Genomic DNA, 26,270 nt, shown 5'->3' with positions numbered 1-26,270 from the left:
AAAAATGTAAATCTAATTATGCAGATAAATACATAAGTACATCAATCCATCCATTTTCTATACTGCTTATCCTCAGTAGAGTCGCAGGGGTATGCTGGAGCCTATCCCAGCTGGTGAGAGGCGGGGTACACCCAGGACTGGTCGCCAGCCAATCACAGGCCACATATAGACAAACAACCATTCACACTCACATTCATACCTATGGACAATTTGGAGTGGCCAATTAACCTAGCATGTTTTTGGAATGTGGGAGGAAGCCGGAGGCCCTGGAGAAAACCCATGCATGCACGGGGAGAACATGCAAACTGAGGGTGGAATTCAACTCGGGTCTCCTAGCTGTGTCGCCTGCACACTAACCACTCGTCCATTAACCTAACATTCACGTTTTATTTTTGACAGCCAACTGCTGACCGGTTGCCATTTTGTACGCTAGCTAATATGCTAACAAGAATGGACGTTTTCTGATCAAATATATTAAGAATATAGACGGACTGGTGCATTTTATTAATAACACTGGCCAATGCACTCAAACTTAGGCATGTATTTTCAACCAAAAAACCTGGTAACCAAGGTTCCACTGTATTTCAACATGAACAATCAACAATTCATTTCCTACAATCCACATAATTATTAGGATTAGGGGTTAAATTGGTGGGAAACGGGCAGACAACACCAAATTCTGGGTCCAAAACCTGGTTCTCAGAGAAGAGGTGACCGGACTTCGCTGCCCGAGGTTACCTGCCAGGTCATGCATGAGATCTTTTATCAGGTGTCCCACTATGGCGTAAGTGGCCACTACAACCAACACCACCCCGATGACGACATAGACTACATTTTGAGGTAGCGTGATGCCATCACTTGCTGGAGGGATGTAGTCCACGAAATAGGCCTCCTCCTCTTTTTTCTTCCCTCTGAAGGTGAGCTGAAGAAGCCGGCGGTGTCCAAACACCAGCTGGGAGACATTGAGGCGTGAGGCGTTCTGGGACGTGTCTTGATTCATGACGCCCTCTCGTCTGTTCAAATAATGTTGAGCGACTTGATCATCATCCACCTTCATGGCAAAGTAAAGGCTTGGGAGATGGCAAGATAAAGGACTTCAACAACGATGAGTTGGAGGGATGGAGAAATGTTTATGGACTTAAGGAAGGACAGTCTCAAATGTAGTTCACCATAAAGTGTGCCAATTCTTTTGTCTAGACTTAAATCCCTTTATAGTACATATTTAGAGAACTTCATTGAGGGTCCATCCAAGACTGAGGAGCGTAAGAGGTGAATATAGGACGGTGAGAGTTAATAGGATTGGGTGTGTCAACCTGCAATATCAGCATTCCATCTGTACAGGGATTAGACTTGGGTCGTATTACACCCAAGATGCTTATGGTCTTCCATGACCAACATATCTACATGTGCGATACACCACACACTTATGATAATGATATATATATTACATTGACCATATATCGGCACCTTTTCATCTAAAACAGTCCACTGTCTGCATATATAATTCACTGTTCAATGAACACATGATGATCATAGTGAATCTTTCAACTGCAGCTCAAAAGGTGGCCAAGTGATACTGTATATTTATATAATATTCCATTTATTTATGTGTATATATGAGTTTCTAAGTATAGTAAATTTTAAAAACCATTTCAAAAAACATCTGATCAAAACATGAATGATATCAAGGCACTATGTTTACTTTTGCTTTTCATTTTGTTGGGTAGTTCTTTTTGTAAGTGATATTAAATTATTAACTTATTCTTTTCACTTGGCTATTGAAACAGTAAAATAAAATGTTAAAAAAGCTGATCCAGATTTATTCAATATTTATTTAGTTATTATGTATTATAATTATTATATTTAATTTATTAAATATTCCATTACTTTAATATTTTTTTATATTTAGGGTATAAAACAATATAGTAAAATAGTAATAATAATTTTAAAAAATAATATCCAGGAGAGAAATTATTCATTTATTAATTGTATTTTTTTCCCAGGAATTAATACCATATAATACAATTAAAAAATAAATAAGATTATAACACATACTGCATCTGATCCAAATGTCAGTAACATAAAAATCACAAGTAAATTGATGTTTATTTATTATTATTTGATGTATCTATTTAAAAGAATCATTTTATTAAAACAATGCAAGACAATTAAAAAACTAATTTAATAATAATAATATAAAATGTCCGTCATGTTACAAAGCCAGTGTATTTATTCATTTAAAATGTTCCCTCTGGGGTTGAAACAGTGTCATAAAATTGGATTCAACAGTCAGTGATGAAGAACGGAATGCAAATGAACATTTCTGTCTTACCTGGTGATCAAGACCTGTTGAAAAATGCCTTCTCAGCTCTCTTCTTTGACTTGTGAATAAAGGGGCTTCTAAATTTGAGGGCTTTGGGTACATCTGAAATGGAACAGAAACAAAGAAAGAAGGTCAAAGGTGACAACCGATGTGATGTTTCACTAAAAATCCAAACACGCTGTCATTGCTTTTCTAAAACAAAACAAAGGCATGATGAGACCGTCACGATCGGATGTCCTCCTCTAGGGTCCCGTCTTGTTCTCTTTTTGTGGCATGTTAATTTGAACGAAGCGAGTGATGACAAACTGCCACTCGATAATGATGAGGGCCACGTTTGCGAAGAGGATGAACCAGGAGACCGGGTGCAGACCGCAGTAGAAGTCGTCGTTCATGTTGATGGAGACGAGAAAAATAAATGCGTCTGTCAAGGAGGGTTCGTCCGCTGTGTCAGGTCCTTCTTGCTAATCCTTGATAGGATTTTGTTGACGCCTGTCAGTTGTTTTAGCTGAGTCAGCAAACTAGAAGGCAGCGTTTGTTTTGTATCTTCATCTTCATGTTTTGCATCATTACCGTCAGCTTAGGAAACACAGTTTGAACCATTGAACCATTGAATCCATATTTTCTGGTTGAGAACTCACCTGTTTGATTGACTCCTTCCTCCTTCACCTGCACTTCCACTTCCACTTCCACTTCCACTTCACTAAACTAAACAGGAGTGTTCTCCAGAAAAATAAAGTTAAAATCAGACTCCAAAGACAACAAGCTAACTAAACACCTAAGAAGTTGCAAACAACAGCAGTCACTGTGTCAGGTGGGCAGCACGTCATGCCGCCGCCTCAGGCCGGGGTGACCACCTGCTTAGGTTTGTCCTCTGGCTCCATCATCCACTTGAAGTAGGCGTCACCCAGAAGGAAGGTCCAGTAGACGACGGTTAGCGAGGTGTTCACCGTCACGATGCCAATGATTAAAGGATGCAACATGGTGCTTTCAAAGCAAATGGACACACTTAAGGATGGTATGTGTGTGTGCTATGCAGGTCAGAGCGCGTCTGTCCTGTCTCTTCTACTCCGACACCCCACCCCTCGACACTCTCACTACGTTTCTGCGGGGTGTAATCCTCTTCAGAAGCTTTGCTGCAGGAGATAAAGTTGCATTAGAAAAGGCCTCGTTACATAATTCATCTATTCCTCATCTCATCTATGATACTTTATTGTCCTGGCTTGAAAAATAAACAATCTTTCTGCTATTATTAGGAATCCAATCAGGAATGGAGACTTGCTGTATCAGACAAGGGAAACATTAATCTTGTACCTAACAGGACAGATGGCTCTTTAAGGAAGAAAAATGCAGGGGCCTTGACAACTAAATCTGGACCTGAAATGAAATAAAAACAATAAAAAAGATTAGAATATAGATAGATCATAGATAAACTAATGAATAAAATTCAAATATTTCATAATTTATTCATTTGCTACCGCTTATCTTCACGAGGGTCACAGGCCTGCTGAAATCTATCCCAGCTGGTCACCTGCCAATCACAGGGCACATATAGACAAACAACCATTCACACTCACATTCATACCTATGGACAATTTGGAGTCGCCAATTAACCTAGCATGTTTTTGGAATGTGGGAGGAAACCGGAGTACCCGGAGAAAACCCACGCATGCACGGGGAGAACATGCAAAGTCCATGGGTGGAATCAAACTCGCAGAGTTCGCAGAGAGAACGCAGAGTTCAGGATGCTCAGGATGACCATAACCGACATTATATTTCATGCTGATGAAACTCCCTGGAAGTTGCCCCGACAGCTCATACAGCAAATTAATGTAGTTAATCCAGTTAGTCTTGATACAAGGAATAACGTTAGCTAACTTAGCATTAACAGACAGACTTCTGTTGCCTAGCTAGCTAGGACTTCAGTTACTTCTCTCATTCCTTGCTGCTTTATAACTTTATAACCTTATAACTTGCTGAATAACCTTCTGATATCCATCTAGGAGTTACAGTTAGAGTCAAATCAAAATCAAAATAGTATATTTAACAAGTTGTTGTCGGCTAACATTACCTACCTCGCAGTGATTCTCATCGCCTGCGTCTCCCTCTCTCGCTCCCTTTCTCTCGCTCTCTCGACTTCGAGTTGACACAGCTGAGGTTCCTACACGTTAATAAATTGCCATATTAACTAACCATGTGCGCATACCATACTAAGTAGTATGTGCCTTACACTTAAAACTCTTTTTTTAAATTGGTGACATTTTTACTGGGGCACTGCAGATCAATACTGGGGCACGTGCCCTAGTGAAATCTGTCTGGTGACCCCGCCTACCGGGATACACCCTGCCCTGGTCGAACATTGCACATATGGCATTTAAAGGTAACAATGCCTAAAACGTCCACTAAGTGGCAGCATAAGCAAATGTAAACATTAGTTCAACAGGCCCCTGTATAATTTAATTAACTGAAGTAGTTGAAAATTGTAGGAATTCACAAAAAATAACACATTTAAGATAAAAAAAGGGGCATTCTGGTGGTATTATATTCATCAGCACGTTCCTCCATGTACACGTCATTTAAATGTGAGACACTACCAAGCCAAAGAGTTGGACTTTGACACCAACTGGAAAGGTGGAGACGTGTTGGCCCAGCAGCAGTGTTGATTGATCACTGATCAAATCATCACCTGTACCACTGGACCAGACACCGGTGGGACATAGCATGTGTCCTTTTACCACTACAGGACTTTAGCTGGAGGTATATTTGTGTATATTCTTTTGTGTGCTTCCAAACAGCGGGAAGGACAGCCAAAGAGTGGACCATGCGGGTGCCTGTGGAATTGTGCGTGCTCCTCATCTCCCTGCAGGCGCCTGCTGTTTTGTACACCATGAACAACATCCCTGCTCTTCAGGAGTAAGTGTCTTCACACTGAACTGGTTTCAATCTCAATTTATGTGTTTTTATGAGTGTAATGTAGCTTCATTGAAATATATAACATACACAAACTATTTTGTTATAGACAAATGTTGGAAATTTCAATGCAATCAATTCATTTCAAAAGTGAAGTAGTGTCGAGGGTGTTCCCGTCTTTATTTTAGAGGCAAAATATTACAAACCTTAATATGATATTCACATACTGCAGCTGCCATAATAAACATAGTGTCTGGTAAATGTAATACCATAAATTAAAACAAATGTCTATCAAACTTATATACTTTTTATCCATTCCTGGTCATAATTTTACGACCATTTGTCTGGAACTGATGTACATTTTTGACAATATTTTGGCTTTTTAAGGCTGAGGTTTTAAACTTTTCAGCAGCAGTATTTCACTTTAATAGTTTACTGTCATTGTTTTTGTTGTTGTTTTTTTTGCATTTGAAGCTCTACGTAGAACCTCCTTAATGTCCAACTGTGCAAAATGTAACCTGAAACTGATCTTACAATTCTGATCAAGAGTGTTTAATTTGTGTATCACTTGTATTAGGTATCTTTAGGGAATGTGATGTGACAAATGGTATAAACTTTAAACTAACATACCTGTCACTGTCCAAAACACATTATTAATATGGAATTATTTTTCATTCATTCATTCATTTTTCTACCGCTTATCCTTGTGAGGGCTGCGGGGGCTGCTGGAGCCTATCCCAGCTATCTTCGGGCAAGAGGCAGGGTACACCCTGGACTGGTCGCCAGCCAATCACAGGGCACATATAGACAAACAACCATTCACACTCACATTCATACCTATGGACAATTTGTAGTCGCCAATTAACCTAGCATGTTTTTGGAATGTGGGAGGAAACCGGAGTACCCGGAGAAAACCCACGCATGCACGGGGAGAACATGCAAACTCCACACATAGATGGCAGAGGGTGGAATCGAACCCTGGTCTCCTAGCTGTGAGGTCTTGGCCCTAACCACTCAGCATTAACCTAAAGTGCATGTTTTATTTTTGACAGTATTATTACGGTATTTAAAGATCCTCAATATAACAGGACCTACTGCAAAAAAAAACTTGTCAAAGATCCTCTATATGACAGGACAGTTCTCCTTATGAACTTATAAATTAACACAAAGTAAACATGAATAAACAAAGTAAACATTCATTCATTCATTTTCTACCGCTTTTCCTCACGAGGGTCGCAGGGGGTGCTGGAGCCTATCCCAGCTGCCTGGACTGGTCGTCAGCCAATCACAGGGCACATTCATTCATTCATTTTCTACCGCTTTTCCTAACATGCAAACTCCATACAAAATGTCCAGTGAAGATTCGAACCCGGATCTTCCAGTTCTCCTGACTGTGTCGCCAACATGCTAACCACTAGGCCGTCATACAATATTAGATACGTAGGTTTGAATATAGAGTATATACATTTATAAAATTGTAAATAAATAAATTAAAATCTTCAGCTCTGCTTTGTGATTGGCTGGCGACCAGTCCAGGGTGTACACCGCCTCTCGCCCGAAGACAGCTGGGATAGGCTCTAGCACCCCCCGCGACCCTTGTGAGGAAAAGCGGAAGAAAATGAATGAATGAATGAAAAATCTTCAGCGCAATTTTCACATGAAGTCAGAATATTTTTTTCAAAAAATAATGACATATGACAATGATATAGCTACTAGTTGACAAAAAAAGACTGTGATACTGTGATATTCCTGCAGGCCTTTGTCCATCCTGGGAACGGGAGCAGTCGTCCTGGGAACTGTTCTTCTTCTCTTCTTCCTCACTGTGCAACATAAACAGACAGTGGATCCTTTATTTTATGGTAGAGACACTCCCTAGCATTTTACTGGTAAATTAAGATGTGTATTTTTTTAAAGTTGTGTGTCTTGTCCAGTTTTTGCAGAGTTTTCCTTCACTAGCCTGGTGGGTCTGACTAATGCCCTGGAGCAGGAAGGCTTTATATCAGGATTTATGGGCTTCTACATCAAGATGGTGAGCTTTGATGAAGTCCCTCCAGGGGTATTTTGGTCCAAATTGACCATATGTTGGTTGTCTCCTCAGGGTGAGCCTCATCTGAGTACTGCCTACGCTGTGATGATGTCATACTGGGAAGGCGTCGTTCACTCGGTCCTGTTGCTAACCATCATTCACCGCATGTTCACAGGGTAAACGGTGGCTCTTTACTAACAAACATGGCCGGTCTGGTGGTGTTATGTTGTGTTTTATGTACGATGAAGCTTTTGGCTGTTAATTGCAGGAAGACCTATCGCAGTCTGGCTCTGCTGTGGGCGGGGTCCTGCATCAGCCATCAACTTATTCACATCCCTGGAGTGGTTGTAGGTGAGTACGGGATTGGATTATTGCACAGTTGACCTTCATAGCAAGTGAATGGGTGTTATGTTTATGTTGGGTTATATGTTTTCTACTGTTATTTCCTGTTTGGTGCTTTTATTTTATTATGTCTGTTTCCTGTTTGACGACACCATAGGTATGAATGTGAGTGTGAATGGTTGTTTGTCTATATGTGCCCTGTGATTGGCTGGCGACCAGTCCAGGGTGTACCCCGCCTCTCGCCCGAAGACAGCTGGGATAGGCTCCAGCACGCCTGCGACCCTCGTGAGGATAAGCAGTACAGAAAATGGATGTCTTTAATTTGTTTTAAGGGTTCTCTTTAGTTCTATTTATCTGCTAGTCGCTGATCTATTAGTTTTCCTTGGGCCATGGTCACCTGTGTTCTGTGTGTTGTTCTCCTTTTCTTGCTTGTTCCTGTTCTTTTATTCCGCCATCCCATGGAGAGTGTTATGTTTGTCTTAACTTTTTGTGTGTCATGTCGCTCTGTGTGCACTTATCTTTTGCTAATGAAAGTCTTTATTGAACTAACCTGTCGCCATATAAGATAAGATAAGCCTTTGGTCCCACAAGGGGAAATATCCTTGCAAGCGGCGTTAAAACTGCACAAAATAATTGCTAATGGTGAACAATGAAGCAGAGTCATCAAACAGCTGTCAGAGAAATAAGAAGGTTGTCTTATATTTGAGTCTGTAAGGGTATGTATTTAACTGTAAGATATCATGACCAACTATGGATTGGTTCCAAAGGGGACCTATTGTGCTTTTTCCACTTTTTCTGACCTATAAATATTGTTAGAATTTTGCATTTTTGTGTTAAACAATGCCAAAGCTTCAGATTATGAGGAGTCACTGACTCCATCCAGCCAGTGACTCCTTTTATGGGCGGGCCCAAGCTGTTAGCTGTACAAGCTGAGTGGAGCCAATCACAGCAGAGTGGCCGTGCCCGGAGGCGGGCCACAAGTGGAATAAATTAAAACAGACCATTTTGGAAATCGAAGGAAAAACAGCTGGAATAGGTGCAGATTCTAGAAGATCTAGAAAGCTTTATGTGCAGGTTATTGTGTGTAGCTGCTCCATAGGAGTCCATAACTCAATACAAAGGGTTGAAAATGAGCATCATAGGTCCGCTTTCAAGAGACATAAATAAATAGTAAATAACACAAAAAATTAAATTAAATTAAATTAAATTAAATTAAATTAAATTAAATTAAATTAAATTAAATTAAATTAAATTAAATTAAATTAAATTAAATGTCTACCGCTTATTCTCACGAGGGTCGCGGGGGTGCTGGAGCCTATCCCAGCTGTCTTCGGGCGAGAGGTGGGGTACACCCTGGACTGGTCGCCAGCCAATCACAGGGCACATATATACAAACAACAATTCACACTCACCAAATTAAATATATCATTAAAAAAGTAAACATAGTAGTAGTAAACTACTAAAATAGTAGTAAACATACATTACTGCAAAAGTATTGGGACACCTACCCAGGGCTGAACAGGAAGTGACTATGGAATAAAACATCATTGATCCAACCTTATACTTTTGAAGACTTTGTCCATTGAGGAATTGACAAAGAGCTGTGCCACAAGCCAATTTGTGCAAATTTATTTACATTCTTCTTCTTCTTTTAAAGGTAAATATGGATCTAATATTCGTCCAGCTTTTTGGAGGAACGCACCCTTTTTTTTAGCACCTTTTTGGGCAGCTTCTGTCCTTTTTAGGAGGCCCGGTGAGATGCCAATCATCACAGCCGACAAGGTAAATATAAACAGGCTAATGTTATTAGTACTTATACAGACACATTTACTTTAAATGTGTTGGAGTTGCCTTAGTCATTAGTTCCTCAGTAACTACTCTGAATGTATTTGCCTTAGTTCCTCAATAACTACTCTACTCATTATTTCATCTTTAGTTCTATTAGTTCCCCAGTGACTACTATAAATTTACATGTCTTAGTCATTAGTTCCTTATTAGTTCTTCATTATTTCCTCAGTAACTACTCTAAATGTATGCGCCTTAGTTCTGCAGTAACTACTCCACTCATTTCATCTTTAGTTCTTTATTAGTTCCTCAGTAACTACCCTGAATGTATTTGCCTTAGTTCCTCAATAACTACTCTACTCATTATTTAATCTTTAGTTATTCATTAGTTCCTCAGTAACCGCTCTGAATGTATGTGCCTTAGTTCCTCAGTAACTACTCTACTCATTAGTTCCTCAGTGACTACTCTGAATGTATGGGCCTCAGTCATTAGTTCTTTATTAGTTCTTCATTAGTTCCTCAGTAACCACTCTAAATGTATGTTCCTTAGTTCCTCAGTAACTACTCTACTCATTAGTTCCTCATTAGTTCTTCATTAGTTCCGCAGTAACTACCAGAAATGTCCGTGCCTTAGTCATTGATTACTCATTAGTTCTTCATTAGTTCCTCAGTAACTACTCTAAATGTACTCTATGTGCCCTAGTGTGTCAGTAACTACTCTACTCATTAGTTCTTCATGAGTTCCTCAGTGACTACTCAAAATGTATGTACCTCAGTCATTAGTTGTATGTTCCTTAGTTCCTCAGTAACCACTCTACTCATTAGTTCCTCATTAGCTCTTCATTAGTTCCTCAGTAACTCCTCTAAATGTACTCTATGTGCCTCTATGTGTGTCAGTAACTACTCTACTCATTAGTTCCTCAGTACCTGAGGGATAGAAAATGGATGGGTAGATGGTTGGGTCAATTGTTAACTTTTTTCAATGTGTTGACTAGGTTGCAGCAGAGCAAAGGAAAGGTCTCTTATCTCGACCTATTGACCTCCAGTTCTCAGTGTTGCTACTAGGAGTGGTGGTCTTCTGTCTTTTTAGAGGCTTTGTGAGTACATACATATTGTACATAAGTTTTACCTGTACCTGTATGTGTACGTGTACAACCTTCCAGAAACTGGAAGGTCGGGGGTTTGATCCTCCATCCTAGTCGCTATATTGTTTCCTTCACCCACCTTTCCTCCAGTGCTGCCCACACTGGTGGATGAAGGTAAATAAATGTTTGGTGGCGGCAGGAGAGCCTGGCAGCTATGTTTGGGTTTCCCCAGGAGTGTGTGACTGAATAATGGGATGACTGTGAAGAACTTTGAGTACCTTGGACAGCGCTATATAAATCTAATCTATTATTAATAGTAGTAGAACTATTATAATTTGACATTTTCCAAAGTATATAGAAAGTACTGACAGTTTCTGTCCTTCAGGTAGTGCTGGACTGCCCTCTGGACTCCTGCTTCACTTACATTTATCAGTATGAACCTTACCTCAAAGATCCAGTCGGCTTCCCCAGGGTCACGGTGAGTAACAGTAGATGAAGACCACTTTGTCTTTGTTTTTTAGAGGACATTTAAATTGCTTGGGTACACATAATTGGGTCTGTGGAGCAGATTATTTTGATAATTCAGAACAGATTTGTCTGGTTGAATTCACTTTGCATTATTCCTGTAGATGCTGGTCTATTGGTTCTACGCTGTGCCCCTGCTGATGGTTCTCATCTACGGTCTAAGAACACCAGGCAGCAGCTGGATGCTGGACTGGTCTCTCTTCTTTGCTGGAGCCACATCTCAGGTAAACGCGCTTGTTATGTTATTAACAATTGATATTTACCGTTTATTTTTAGCACTTAGCGACTACTCTACTCTGTCTCCAGGCCCAGTGGTGCCACATTGGAGCGTCGCTGCACTCCCGCACATCCTTCACATACCGAGTCCCAGCAGACAAATTGGGGCCTGTTATCATCCTCAATGTTCTGCTTGCCGTCATTCCGGCTCTCCTGGCTTTGCGCTGCCACACCAATCCTGCTTATTTCATGAAAACTGTCCCCACAGAGCAGAGCAATGGCAATAAGAAGGAAAACTAAAGCACAAAGAGCAGCCTAAAGGGTTCTTCTGCAGGTACTCCCTTTGTCAAGACTAATAGAAACCTGGAGGAAAGCCACAATTTTTATGTTATTTTTTTACACGAGTGAGTCACCTTGTGCAGCACTCCCTGCATGGACTGCTGGACCCTGATAAGAAGGCCCTTGATGGGGGTTAGGACTGTGATCAGATAGCGTAGCTTTCAGGTGGCCCATGCAAACATCCACTTTACAGATCTTAAACCAACCAGCAGTTGATTGCTTTGTCTCCATACAGTCCGTCTACATAACCGAATGTAGCTTTAATTCAAGTGACTCATTATTCCAACTATTGCTTTTTATACTGAACAATAAAAAGGTGAATGATATTACTACGCACACTCCAACCGTGACTTGGTTAGTTCCCTCTGGTTCAACATTAACACACTGACACCGCTTAGACTGGACTTGAACCTTCACCTCCTGATGATGTCATGCATTACTGATAAGAGGTGAACCCTGGATAGAGGTGCACTGTCACACTCAACAGTCAGTCACCTGACATGTATGCATCATTTTTGTGTGTGTTACGTTCCATGTTGTAGCGACATTATAATGTATTAATCACACATGTTCATTTTATATGGTTAAAATGTACCATTTCCAAGAATTTCAACATGCACAATGCATGTTTGGTCAATTGGAGGCTCAAAATCAGGGGTGGAGAACCCTTCTTCTTAATCAAAAAACTTGGCTCTGCAGAATTAGCTGGCTGACTATTTGACTAAAAAAAGGATGTTTACTTCTTGACATCTCAGTGACCCGGGTAGGTTACTATATTATCTAGTCATAATCAATTTTTGGTGTCTGATACGGGAAATATGGCAAGGATAGCTGGCAATGGCTCTGGCCACCCGCACTGCGGTATAAAATGGATAAATGGATTAAAATGTAGTATTGCAGAAAGTTTTATTGTGTGAAGAAATGTCATCAAAAACCCACGTTTGGCTCAGCTATCCCAGCTGTCTTCGGGCCAGAGGCGGGGTGCCAGCCAATTGGACTGGTGGCCAGCCAATCACAGGGCACATATAGACAAACAACCATTCACACTCACATTCATACCTATGGATAATTTGGAGTCACCAATTAACCTAGCATGTTTTTGGAATGTGGGAGGAAACCGGAGTACCCGGAGAAAACCCACGCATGCACGCCGAGAACATGCAAACTCCACACAGAGATGGCCGAGGGTGGAATTGAACCCTGGTTTCCTAGCTGTGAGGTCTGTGCGCTAACCACTCGACCGCCGTGCCGCCCATGACACCATTAAAATGTAATTAATTAATACAATATTTCTTTATTTGTATATTTTTATGGTCCTCTTAACTTTTTGTACTCTGGAAGACATTTATGCACATGCTTATGGGACTGCACTCGGCACCAATGGCAACCTTAATTTAAGCTAAGGATGGTCCCAGACAGCCATTCAGATCCACTGCCTCGAAACCGGTGACATTTTTGGTGTTTAACACTTAAAATTTTAGTCAGGAGTTTAGTCATACAGTAACACCCATGTATTATTAGACAGTAACAACACAAATATGATTGTAAATGATGTACAATTTTGTCTTTATTAAGAATGAAACACAACAGCAGGACGAAAAAGTCATATAAGAACACCAACAAAGGTAGAAGACTTCAAATATCAAAGACAAAAAAAAAACCTAACAAAACTTGGCACATACTAGTAAATATAGCCATGCAATGACTGTAAGTAGTTTTAAGCAATTTTCGGTACAATGGAGTGGAGTGAATTAATCCTGTCCACATTATCAATCAGTCAAGTTATCAACGGCACTTGCAGAGTGCTTGAGGAGCTCTATCTGATTGGACAAGGTCCAGCTATTTATTGATTCCCCATCATCCAGTAAACAGCACAATATGTACAACACTCAGATAAGAGACCCATTCATGTTACTGGCTGATTGTATGCAGAACTTGGGTTAGAAAAAAGAAGTCAAAATAAAACCCAGAAGCGCATCCTCACTAGTAATAAATAGAACATGACACAGCGAGCAAATATTAGAAAAAAAAGCACGTCAGTTAGATGTATGAGCTATGCTGCGGCGTATATGTACAAAAGGACAACGGAAAGGCTAGCTTGCATCGATGACGTGCGTGTGCTTTGTAAACAGAATACTACATGAGTCTTTCATATTACACAAACAACCAAAAAGAACGCTTCTCGCTTACATGCGCACAATGGAGGCGGCTGTGGGGGGGGGCGAATGTACAGAAAGTTTATAGGGAGCGTGAGATCTAGTGTAGCAGTTAGTGTTCGCATTGGACCTTGGTTAAAGAAAAAAAGTGAAAACGAAGCATCAAAACAGCCGAAGTTGGTGCGGTTATTAATGAGATCGACTCCTTGTCGGTTAGAAGCAGAAAAACGGTTGTGTGTTGTTTTCTCTTGCGTGACTTACTAGCGTAACCGGTAGCACCTTGGCTTTAGCAGGCGTGATGTTATTTGGTTCAGTTGTAGCCGCGTGCGTCCTCTCGGGCCTTGTGGCCCTCGCCGTGTCTCCTGTGACCTCGACGCTCGCGCCGCTGGTTGTGATGATGGCGCCGGTATCGGTGTGAGCGACGGGCTGAAAGTACAAGGAAGGTAAATCTTTTTTGTGGTGTAAAAATATGACATACATCATTGGCCGCGTATTTTGTATAGTGTATTTAACAGTATGCAAACAATGCTTTTTCTTAAGACTGACTGCAAATATGCTAGTCAAAGATCCTGTACAACTCCTGACAGAAATGATCAAAGATCCTCTATGTGACAGGTGTGTTCTGCTCTTTTTTTAAAGACGTGCTAGTCCAAGTTTCTCTGTGCAAAAGGAGCATGCTACTGTTTTAAGGACCTGCTACAGAAACGGTATACAAAGATTAATTCATTTTTCTACCGCTTATCCTGAGGGCTGCGGGGGCTGCTGGAGCCTATCCCAGCTATCTTCAGGCAAGAGGTCTCCAGGGTACACCCTGGACTGGTGGCCAGCCAATCACAGGGCACATATAGACAAACAACCATTCACACTCACATTCATTCCTATGGACAATTTAGATTAGCCAATTAACCTAGCATGTTTTTGGAATGTGGGAGGAAACCGGAGTACCCGGAGAAAACCCACGCATGCACGGGGAGAACATGTATACTCCACACAGAGATGGCTGAGGGTGGAATCGAACCAGTGTCTCCTAGCTAGCTGTGAGGCCTTGGCCCTAACCACTCGGCATTAACCTGAAGTGCATGTTTTATTTTTGACAGTATTATTATAGTATTTAAAGATCCTCAATATAACAGGACCTACTGCAAAAAAAACTTGTCAAAGATCCTCTATATGACAGGACAGTTCTCCTGATGGACTTATGAACTAAGACAAAGTAAACATGAATAAACAAAGTAAACATTCATTCATTCATTTTCTACTGCTTTTCCTCACGAGGGTCGCAGAGGGTGCTGGAGCCTATCCCAGCTGTCTGGGTACACCCTGGACTGGTCGCCAGCCAATCACAGGGCACATATAGACAAACAACCATTCACACTCACATTCATACCACATTCAGACAATTTGGAGTCACCAATTAACCTAGCATGTTTTTGGAATGTGGGAGGAAACCGGAGTACCAGGAGAAAACCCACGCATGCACGGGGAGAACATGCAAACTCCACACAGAGATGGCCGAGGGTGGGATTAAACCCTAGCTGTGAGGTCTGCGCGCTACACACTCGTCCGCCGTGCCGCCACAAAGTAAACAATGAATACAAATTCAACGTACATTTTGTGCAGATGATCCTGGGTCGCTCCCAGCTTCCATCAGCCTTGCAGCGTGCGGTGGGAATGTGGCGTTGGTAGAAGCCCTCTGAGCATTGGTAGCGGACCACTGCATGGATGTCATAGTGTGACCTCCGCCGACCTACCAAATGGGCGTTTTCCACAGCAGGTGGCGTCCCACACAGCACTAGAAGCATAATAATATACAGTAGAACCATATAACACTCAATGTGTCTGTCTAAGATGTCATTCACACACCAAACCACTAGGGGACAGCCTGTGCCCTTTGAATCTTTTTGATGCCACTACATGACCACACTATTTAGATTTGTCCAAACATGATAGCTGTAGCACATCAACCCAATGTGGATGCTTCAGTGATTAATATTGTAATAAGCATACCGGCAGGTTATCATGCTGCCTTCAATGTAATGCAGTATCAATGGGACAAATTTGTTGCATTTCCTATTATCCGCCGCTCCTAGGAGAGAATGCTAAAGAAGCAATTTAGTGGCTAAATTAACATACGGCTTGTCTAACATAATAGATGTGAGCTACAGTGCTAACAGTACAGCCACATTTTCACAGCAACATCATGTTAGATTAGCATATTCGCTGAAAAATGGCTGTGTCTTCCAGCACATGACTTGTGCTGACAGCAAACGAGCATCTTGTTGAGTCTTTGTAGCGAAATTGAGGGCTAGCTAGGTATCCACTCTTTTGTCTGTGAGTGACGGTGAGACTAGCGGCTAGCGAGGCATTGTGTTAGCCCGCCAGATAAATATTGTTTTTCATGTTAGCTGCTATAATAAAAATATCACTGTAGCTTGGCTAATATACAAGTCAGTTATGGAAATGGAACACTGTTGCCGTTTAAAAATTTTTTTTTGCACCAAAATAGGTAGGTCCCAATGATGTACATTGTTAGCTAGCTCATGCTAATGTTTTTTCTCTTGTTAAAGTGCAGTTTTCCTTTAAGACGGTGTTTCAAACGGAGTGGGGCGAGAACAGGGGAGACAAAAACCACCACTTCCGGACAGAATGAGAGTCGAACCTTTTTTTCTACTTCATGTCAGCCATTTAATGTCGGTTCAGCTCTGCTAGCTCAACCATCCATGCTGTGTGGAAGGTCATGTAATCTAACGTCATGTCTCGTAACATTACTGATGCCTACTGACCACAATACTACATGTAACTTGTCTTTCAATATAATATAATCCATCCATTTGGGTGAGAGGCAGGGAACCGGAGAACCCGGAAAACCCATGCACGCACTGGGAGAACATGCAAACTCCATACAGAAATGCCTTTATATAAATAAATTATATATATATTATTGTAATGTTATACTTTATTCAGTACCTGTTCCCTTCTTGCAGATGTAGGGCAGATTGTAGTTGCAGGGCACGTCGTTCCATTTGCCATCCTCATGAGCAATGGTCACCACACAGTCCTCACCTCCTGCAAAGAAGTTATCTGGCTGGCTCTCCCGCCAGTTTTCATATACCTACAAAGAGGGAAATGATTGCAATTTTATTATCAGCGGGTAGCAAGGCTGGAATCTGGAATGCATTTTATGTGAGAGCTTGTGTTTGTGTGATGACATATTTTGCACAATCATGGTGGAACTGCTTGACTTTGATTTATAGTGACTAACCAGTTCACTGCCATCAGTCCATTGAAAATCATCTTCGACAGTGCGGTCATTCAGACCCACCCAGGCGTTGTCATGACCCAGACCTTCAGAGAATCACCCGAAACATATTATTATGAAATGCAATCAGTCATGTGCGTACGCTAACGGTATACAGAACAAGGACTTCTTTGCACACTGGGTGTGCATTCTTAAATAAACCATCCACACATATACATAATAACAATGATTAACAGATTCCCTGGCTGGAATTTGTCTATATTATCCAACTCTAAGCCCTCGATTCAGCGGACTAGTTGTTTTGACTGTACGATAACCAAGACATTGTACTAAAACCAAGACATATTTTTAGCATTCATTTTTGTACCAAACTGAATCATACAAAACTGGTGCGAATAGGTTCCACTTTACACCACAATCAAGCCACAAACCAAAATTCTCCCCAGTTTGCACTCCTACCATTGATAAACTCCTGTTCATTGGCGGTGGTGATGCTGCTCAGATGGGCGCTGTGCTCTCTGCAGTCTTTCTCTGCATCCTCCCACGTGTGTCTGTGGGTGAAGTACCTGCAGGACAACACATATATAAGTAGTTATAGAATACATAGAGTCTGCAATACAAAATCTCAACATAATTTTCATTTTTAATATACTGAATATTTTGCATGTTTGTAAACTCTTCTCCTCCTACACAAAAGGGTCAACATTTGTCAAATATGCACCCCTACTGTTGCCTGTGCTATTATTTTTCTATGACCCGCGGTGGAAGAGTAAATAAACTCAGAGCTTCTATAAATTGGATTAGCATTGAGATTTTTCACACAGCCCAATCAAACAAACAAACCTCAAACCTTTAAGTGATTAGCCAATTCATCAAAAATGTGGTATACATCTAGGAGACTGGCAAGCACATGTCTGTGAAATTTGAGCAAGATTGGTTGAAAAACCTATCCACAAGCAAAATATCTTCGCAGGGGCATGTTTGGGGCGTCAACCAATCATTATTTTAACTGACTAATCGGCCCATTATTTTTGGGATTAATCGCTGAATTAGTTAAAAATAAATAAATACATTTTTGCCTCTTTATTAAGAACAGGATGGGACAGGGTGGGACAGGATCCCAAAATTCTATATGTTTTAAGGCAATAAACCCCCTTACAATACACTTTATGCACTTTTCTCAGACAGGCAATAACATTGTCTCACATTCTCTCTTGTTTAAACACTCAAAGAGGTCTGCAAACAAAAGAAACAGCACAACACAGATCTGGCAGCAGATTGACAACAACAAGGATGGAAGGCCACGGTTTATCCAGCTGTAGGAGGATGCAGAAGCTTTGTGGCTTCCTCTACTATCAGGCTCATGAATGACCTTGACATTCATGGACAGGCTCTACGGCAGGCATAAGATCAGTCCCTGAAGGGGCTTAAAGAAGCAGCAAGGGGCTATGGTTCAAGCGGAAGGAGCCTTTCTGTGCTCAAAGCAGAGGGTGGCACACACCTGACACACCAGGTAATGCCCATGGGCTCTCTGGGGGGCCTATTAGCTCATTGTCAATATAGTACTGTAGAATTTTTGTGTCCTTGTTAAAACATAATGCTTCAGTACTCCTCCATTGAACTGAAGATTAATTTACAAGGTAGCAAGCTAGTGATGACACAGGAGTTATGGCAGGGCAGCACAAATGACATTGATTGACAATGGTCTACAGCTAGCTAACACCTACATGTTGTCTACACCGCAACAAAAATAACAAAACAAAACAAAAAAAATCAAGTCAATGCTGATATGTGTGAATATCTTATTTTGGGTAAAACACAAAGATATAAGTAATATATATAGATCAGGGGTCTCAAACACGCGGCCCGCGGGCCATGTGTGGCCCGCAGGACACTAGTTTGAGGCCCCCGCCTTGATATGAAAGTTTAATGTTAGTGCGGCCTGCGCAAGTTTGATATGGATGCTGTATGGTATCATGTACCCAGAAAAAATGATTGCGTTTGATTAATGTTCATGTTAAAGGTTAAATAACTGTTAATAGTTATCCTCCCTATCCGTGTGGAAGTGGTAAGTTTTTGCTATTTAAGTTTAAAGGAAATAACTTGAAGGCTACCCTTTAGGTTGCTAGCTCTCTAGTTTGCGAGTTAGCATGTGTCTCAAGACCCTGCAGTTGCGCAATATATTGTAAATAAAAAAAGTATAAATGTGACTATAGTCGTGTTTTGTCATGTCTACAGGGCTCTAATAATGCTTTGTTAATTTTAATCTGAAAAAAAAACAATTTGTCTACCCACCAACCAAATGTGGTTTCTTAAGTTTTTATTATTTGCCGTTTTATTATTAGGTCGTTAGCTCTCTAGTTTGTGAGTTAGCATGACCCTGCATAGATATTTGAGAACAGTGGAATGTTTTATCAGAGCTTTTATTGTAGAAAATCGGAACCAAAGCACTGAAAAAGTTTGTATATTTTTCTGTTTTTAATAAATGTGTTTTTTGTTTTTTTTTTGGAAAACCCGATGCGGCCCAGTCTCGCCCAGACCCTAGCTCCAGTGGCCCCCAGGTAAATTGAGTTTGAGACCCCTGATATAGATAATAGGTCTGATTTCATGGATGGCTAATATTCACATTTTAGAGGCTGTAATCAGAGGGTACTTACATATTTAAAAAAAAAAAAAATTTGATTACCAAAATAGTTGTTCATTCATTGGGTTAGCCATGTCCATAAATAATTGATTATTTGTCTATTGCTTACAAAACATACAGATACAGTTATAGTTATAGCATGTCTAGCATTTTCACCACAACCCATAGGGGGCACCAGAAATATCATAGTGTCTTGTGACAAAATAGGGCTCCAAAATGTCTCAATTTCTGCATGAAAACAAGCATATATGTGGGTGTGTGTGTATATATATATATATATCTCAGAAAAAAGGTTTCTTGCCTGTAGCAATGGCCATGGAACTTCCTCCAGCCATGATCACAGCCCTCTATGTCTGCAAAGAAGTCAAGACGAGGGGGAGTTAGTAAAGCTATGCTTGTATTGTAATTGAGCGGGCAATTTCAGGTAGTAGATATAAGACAGAGGATCCACTGATTACCGTGAAGGTTAGCTATTCATTCATCCTCATAACAAGAGCAACACACACTTACACGCTCTTTGCTTTTAATTACAAATTGCGTCTATAAGAACAAATATAAAAAAAAATGACTTCCCTGCTTCAGTATATTGTAAGCCTCTCACCTTTCTCACATGTGTCTCCGCCATAGCTGGGCAGGCAAAGGCACAGGAAAGAGTCTATCTTGTCGATGCATGTGCCTCCATTTTCACATGGTTCGGACTGGCAGTCGTCGACATCTGCAAAGAAGAAAATATATTTGTGTTGACATGAAAAGCATATCATGTCTATGACATATGATTCATTTAAAAGTGTTCACTTCCTTGAGGGCTGGCTGCTTTATTAGTTCAAGTTCAATACTCATTTGTTCCGTAAAGGCACACAAGGCAAATTTACACCCCCTTGTGTCACGGACCATAGTGCCCAACCAAGACCAAGTGCCCAACAGAGGACTTCACCACGGCTCACAAACATCCCTCCATCTTCATTAGGTCCAAAGCAAGAGCTGTATACAACATCCGATGCCGCCTGTTCAGCATTCTGGTTGTTTGCAGTGATGTAGATGATCCACAAGACTCATCGTCTCATTCCGATGTTTGTTTGTTGATAAGAATCCTTGTCAGTGAGATCTGACCTTGAAGGATCCATACCGTCATCCCCGTTTGTCAGTCTATCAGCCTAAACTTTGACCCCTCCTTCTATCACTTAGATTGACAGCTCGGCCTTTACTTGCCGTCAAAACACGAAGAGAACACCTTCTGTCAGTGTGTATATCCTGCACACTTTATTACGCCAGTGTGTGAGGGCGTGTGTGTGTGTGTATATATGTGCGGCAGCATCACTCACCAATCTCACAGTTCTCCCCCGCGTACCCTTGTGGGCAGTAGCAGCTGTAGCCTGTTCCCTGAGGAAGGCACTTTCCTCCATGCAGACATGGGTTTGTCACGCAGGGTTCCACTGTAGGTGAAAAAATAAATACATTTTATGGTGTTAAGAAGTGCCTGAAAGTCTGATACAGGCATCAAAAGTGCTATATCTGGTGCCTGAGCCATAAGTTCCCTACCCCTGGGTTATAAGGATTAGAATAATGGATACTATTTAAATAGATTTGCTTAATAATTCACATATTCACACATATTTATACAAATAATAATGACAATACTGCAATAAAATAGTGTTTCCAGGACAAGCCTGTAAAATCAGTGTTTTAATTTTAAAAATAAAATGAAAAAATATGTAATATTAAATAATGAATCACTACACATTAGAAATCATATGCATACATTATTATGTCTTGTTTATTTTTTCATTTTATTTCATTAACTCTCTGCTTAAACATAAGATGTATCTCTAGAAAAAGTTACATGTTTTCCCACTAAGATAAGTGTTATGTATTTCATTTTTAAATGCAAATAATTTAGATAAAATCACACCATGCTAATTATAATTTTTGCGGTTGAGTCGAAACCAAGGGTTCCAACACACACATGCACATACACCCACTTACACACACATATCCATTTCACACTACACCTCTTTTCACAGGGATCACAAGCCACAGAGCCTCGACCTCACCATCCACTCACAGTTGCGGTCGTCATGGTTACCATATGGAAAGCAAGTTCCGACTCGTTCCACCAAGTATAGTGTGCAGCGTGAGAACTTTAGACAATAGGCATCCTCGGCAGAAATGAGCAGACCCCCCGGTGAGTGCCTCGGTCTGACTATTCACCCTCTAAATATGTGTGTGTGTGTGTGGTCTGTTTCCACAATTAGACATTTCCATATCAATTGGGGCACCACCACGTGTTTCTCCCCTCAACTGCTCATTATAGCGACTTAAGGTCTTTGAAAAGCAAGCACCACCCGTTCCTTTCTGGTCACCAAGCACGGCTGTGGGAGTCTTTGTTCTGCCCTCTCTGACAGCATGTGTGTGTGTGTGTGCATGCAGACATTGTGTGTTGTTTTCACAGTGAAATGAGTGAAAATCAATACCCGAGATACGTTTTTTTTCCCCAAGGCTGATCATGTACGTGTAACTCACCCGACGCTTTTATTCTTAATGAATAGGTGTAGTATTTGTGATCAGATTTTTTTTGTACAGAACATTTAGTACAGTACGCATTAAGTGAGGGACAGGAAGTACAGTATAACTGTCCATGATTCGTTCATTCATTCATTCATTTTCTACCGCTTATCCTTACAAGGGTAGCGGGGGTGCTGGAGCCTATCCCAGCTGTCGGTGTACACCCTGGACTGGTCGCCAGCCAATCACAGGGCACATATAGACAAACAACCATTCACACTCACATTCATACCTATGGACAATTTGGAGTGGCCAATTAACCTAGCATGTTTTTGGAATGCGGGAGGAAACCGGAGTACCCGGAGAAAACCCACGCATGCACGGGGAGAACATGCAAACTCCACATAAAATGTCCAGTGAAGATTCAAACCCAGATCTTCCAGTTCTCATGACTGTGTCGCCAACATGCTAACCACTAGGCCATCATACAATATTATATTGTTTTGAATATGCAGTCTAAAATTGTAAGTAAATAAATTAATTAAAGTCTTCAGTGCAATTTTCACATGAAGTCAGAATTTTTTTTCCAAAGAATAATGACATAACATGCTAGGTTAATTGGCGACTCCAAATTGTCCATAGGTATGAATGTGAGTGTGAATGGTTGTTTGTCTATATGTGCCCTGATTGGCTGGTGACCGGTCCAGGTTGTACCCTGTCTCTTGCCCGAAGACAGCTGGGATAGGCTCCAGCATACCCCGCAACCATGTTGAGGATTAGTGGCATAGAAAATGGATGGATGGAGGGTTTAAATGTTTTAATATTTTCAATGTTTAATGGTTTGTAATGGCTGTGAACACATTGCTCCGCGGGGATAATAAAGTTTACCTGGACCTTGACCCTGCAAAAGCATAATTATTCTCTATAAACAATATTTGGATTTGAATTATTTGTGTTGGTGTTTCTAATTTTGCTGCAGCTTTAGAAACAAATTAATAATGAAAACTGAGGTACCACTGTACAATAATTCAGACTGTTCCAACTATTACTGTTGCACTTGTTAAATTGTATTTATTGGTGAATTACCTTTTTCAAGTTTCATTTTTAAAAACTGCTACTGCTACTGCTACATCTGCTTAAAGCGTCTACTACAAGGTGACATCTATAAATCTGTGATGCAAAAATCTAACCATTTCAAACACAGCAATCCGGGCCGAGAGGCACCGGTTTGCATGAGTCAAGGTCAAGGCATCCCTTGACAAACATCAAGTGATATGGCAAGCTGAGCTATGAACCTGCGAGTTGGAAAGATAAACTTGTGCGATTGGCTGTTCATTAAAGTGAGTGGTGCAGAAAAATCAATAGCGTGTATGGAAGGAGCTGACAGAGTAAACCACCCTCTGGTCTGTGAGCAGGCACACTGACACAAACAAAATCTAACAAATGTGATTTGAATGTGGATATGGTGTAGGTGTGTAAGCCACGATTTCATCAAGGAGACAATTAGTGTGATGCATCAAACAATAGCGTGCGAGCTACGTCAACAAACACACTGATGAAGTGATGAGCAACACTTTACTTGCACCACAAAACACACAGCGGCCATTACTTCAGTCCCTAGCAAGCCCATCCATCCACGTCTTGTATTTATGTGGTTAAGAAATCAGCATTTGGGTGTTTATGGCCCTCCTCCTGCATGCCTCCGAGGACTCTCGCTCAATCAATCAACCTTCATACCGAACAGAGGCAACCCCCCCCCCCACAAGCTCGCTCGTCAATACAATTTACAGCTGTTCTCTCTTCGTAGAGCCAGTTGGCAGCTGTGACTTGCAGCTTTGCAGAGGAGCAAAGTAATCACCACAGAAATGTGGGCTAACGCCATGCCCACGAGGCTTTCAACTGGTGGATGTTTCCTGTAAGCGTGCTCGTTATCAAGCTAAAAAAATAAGTGAGTAGAAAAGCCAGCCGCCAGCTCTGCTGACATGCACCGTGCTGCAGACTTAATCAGCAGACTGTCTTCGCTTTTTGATGAGGGGGGGTGAACAATGTATCATTGTGAATATATAAGGCAGGGACAAGGTCAGGGGAGAAAATGAAAAGAGATAATCCATAAACCTATGCTCTTTTTTTTTTTTAAGTTACAGCAGCTTTAGGTTGATTAGCGTACATTCCTATTCATACATTGTTCCCTAACTGACCTTTTGTGACTACATTCACGTATTGATGATCTGCATATGATTATTAAACAGCAAAGTAAGCAAGCTGCCACATGATTTGCCATTGCCCATTAAATGTACAGTACTTCAAACCTTCATGCCAGCTGGCAGCTCATATTTACACACTTAACAGTGTCAGTGAACACACCATCAGAACAAAACCACTTGATTCTAATGAGGATGTCATGTTTTGTGTTAAATCGGCTCACACCATATGAACCAAAAGTATTGGGACACCTGCCAATCACTCGAAGAGTAAATGTAAATGGATGATAATACAGGGTTGGACCCCACTTTGTAGCTCAGAACTCTATGATAGATGCTTTAAAATTACACACCAGATAGAACAGAATTTAGGATAGCAGGTTAGTTAAAGCATATTGTTCTTAGTATTATCTGACATTAAAGATAATATGTATAGCATGTATTTCATCTCAACGAGCAGCGACTGCTGCTATGGGCTCCTCCCCCAAATTGAAAAGTGGCAGGTCCGTTTAGTTTGTGAAATAAAAACAAACGACAGGATGAAATGACTGAATGAAGTTAATTTGTAGTTGTAAATTTGTTTTGCTTTTCATGTTTTGTACTTAATTTGTGCAAATGCGTCATAGACAATTATGCAATTTTACCATAGCACGTCGCCACCACAAATATATCGCAGTCCTGTGGGAAACACTATACTGCTCACTGGTATCAGCGTGATATCTACAATGTTACCGCCTATTTCTAATAACATTTTATTTATTTCTTCAGACCGGCCTGAATCCTGATGAAATAATTTTAATCTAAAGCACCAAAGCTGTGGACGGTCATTATGGAGAAGCCGGTTAAATTTAAGCAGAACTTTAATGCTCACCAGCTGGAACCAGAGTGGCGTTGCTGACGTTCAACCTGCCGGTCTCCTCCTCCATGTTGCCAGGTAAAATGGACCCCGAGCCCACTGTTTGAGACCAGGCCGGCTCCTCCTCTTCTAAAGGAGTTTCCACAGAGACGTTCAAGACGGCCACTCTCTCCAATGAACCCCATTCCAACAATGTTTGGGAACTGTTGTGGTTGTTTGAGGAGGAAGGCGATGGAGGGGTGCCTCCTGACATAGTTGTTGGTGAAGGGGATGGAGGTAAGGAAAAGGGTGATGCTGAAGGGGAGAGAGATGTTGCAGACGGGGCTGGCGATGGAGATGGAGAAGAGGATGGAGATGTGGATGATCCGACAAGGGGTGATGGTGAAGCTGGGGAAGAAGATGAGACCTCCAAGTATGTTTGGTCAGACAGGGATTGGGTCTCAGTTGGCACGGTGGAGGAGTGTACGGTTGTTGATAGGTCTACATTCTCCTCCCTAAGTATGGGCATTACTGTGGGTTCAGAGGTGCTGGCGGCCATTGTGGTGGTGCTCCTGGTTGTGGTGGTGGTCTGTCCTTTCCTGTGACCCCTTTCTCTAGACCTGGACCTTTCCCTGGGTTTGCTGGTTCCAACTGGCCGCCTGGAAACTTGTATCTCCCCTTTGGCCTCTGCAGCAGTTATCTCACCACTTCCTTCATAATCTCCTCTGCTTTTATCTTCTCCTCTGCCTCTCTCCTCCCCTCTGTTTTTCTTCCCTCGACCCCGGCCTCCTCTAGAAGAGGAACGAGAGCTCACTGTAGCGGCCTTCTTCTCACTGGACTGGGTGGTGGTCTCAGCGTCCACACGGACCCACACGGCTTCCACGCTGGATGGTGTTATTTCCAGGCCTGTGTTGGAAGTGGTGGAGAGATGTGATTCTGGTGTGGCGGGTCTCCCTGTGGTCACGGAATTATTAGAGGCAGGAGAAGAAGATGTTGGTCGGGTTGTTGATTCTTCATTTGATGGGGTTGTGTCCTCCCTAGAGGGACCACTGGATGTTGAACTTCCCCAAGAGAGGAAACCTGTGGAAGATGGAGCTCATATTAGCCATCCCTCATAGCCAGAAT

The 26,270-nt window shown here is 41.4% G+C and overlaps 2 protein-coding genes across 8 annotated transcripts in view; one reads left to right on the top strand and one right to left on the bottom strand.

Annotated features, from left to right (window-relative positions):
• Positions 1 to 4,957: 4,957 nt before the first annotated feature.
• On the top strand, positions 4,958 to 12,013 carry tm6sf2a (transmembrane 6 superfamily member 2a). Of its 3 annotated transcripts, XM_058067756.1 has the most exons (11): positions 4,958 to 5,029; positions 5,116 to 5,233; positions 6,986 to 7,089; positions 7,162 to 7,259; positions 7,329 to 7,432; positions 7,525 to 7,607; positions 9,256 to 9,380; positions 10,379 to 10,480; positions 10,854 to 10,946; positions 11,098 to 11,217; positions 11,300 to 12,013. In XM_058067756.1, the coding sequence occupies exons 2-11, from the start codon at positions 5,142 to 5,144 to the stop codon at positions 11,507 to 11,509; spliced, it is 1,131 nt and encodes a 376-aa protein (XP_057923739.1). In that variant the 5' UTR covers positions 4,958 to 5,029; positions 5,116 to 5,141; the 3' UTR covers positions 11,510 to 12,013. The 3 variants fall into 3 exon arrangements, with proteins under 3 accessions (XP_057923739.1, XP_057923738.1, XP_057923740.1); XM_058067755.1 differs by having other exon boundaries at positions 4,995 to 5,233; XM_058067757.1 differs by lacking the exon at positions 10,379 to 10,480 and having other exon boundaries at positions 4,995 to 5,233.
• A 1,069-nt stretch (positions 12,014 to 13,082) lies between these two features.
• Positions 13,083 to 26,270, bottom strand: part of LOC131126206 (neurocan core protein-like) — a 46,835-nt gene continuing 33,647 nt past the window's right edge. For 4 of the 5 annotated variants that reach the window (XM_058068485.1, XM_058068487.1, XM_058068486.1 and 1 more), the window contains 9 exons: positions 25,182 to 26,225; positions 20,930 to 21,040; positions 20,209 to 20,322; positions 19,909 to 19,960; positions 17,423 to 17,529; positions 16,967 to 17,049; positions 16,672 to 16,816; positions 15,314 to 15,496; positions 13,084 to 14,130 (listed from right to left, as the gene is read on the bottom strand). In XM_058068485.1, coding sequence (XP_057924468.1) covers positions 14,015 to 14,130; positions 15,314 to 15,496; positions 16,672 to 16,816; positions 16,967 to 17,049; positions 17,423 to 17,529; positions 19,909 to 19,960; positions 20,209 to 20,322; positions 20,930 to 21,040; positions 25,182 to 26,225 — 1,955 coding nt within the window. In that variant the 3' untranslated portion in view covers positions 13,084 to 14,014. Of the gene's footprint in view, positions 14,131 to 15,313; positions 15,497 to 16,671; positions 16,817 to 16,966; positions 17,050 to 17,422; positions 17,530 to 19,908; positions 19,961 to 20,208; positions 20,323 to 20,929; positions 21,041 to 25,181; positions 26,226 to 26,270 lie in introns of all 5 variants that reach the window. The other variant, XM_058068483.1, reaches the window with a different exon arrangement.

Source organism: Doryrhamphus excisus, chromosome 3 (assembly GCF_030265055.1).
Source record: "Doryrhamphus excisus isolate RoL2022-K1 chromosome 3, RoL_Dexc_1.0, whole genome shotgun sequence".
In the NCBI taxonomy this organism is placed as follows: domain Eukaryota; kingdom Metazoa; phylum Chordata; class Actinopteri; order Syngnathiformes; family Syngnathidae; genus Doryrhamphus; species Doryrhamphus excisus.
This window is presented reverse-complemented; position numbering and strand designations above follow the sequence as displayed.

Bases quoted from the DNA above. Each gene is read 5' to 3' on its own strand.
- tm6sf2a (XM_058067756.1), top strand. From the start codon at position 5,142: ATGCGGGTGCCTGTGGAATTGTGCGTGCTCCTCATCTCCCTGCAGGCG. The intron at 7,260-7,328 runs GTGAGCTTTGAT...TTGTCTCCTCAG, and splicing joins TGGGCTTCTACATCAAGATG to GGTGAGCCTCATCTGAGTAC. The intron at 7,433-7,524 runs GTAAACGGTGGC...TGTTAATTGCAG, and splicing joins ATTCACCGCATGTTCACAGG to GAAGACCTATCGCAGTCTGG.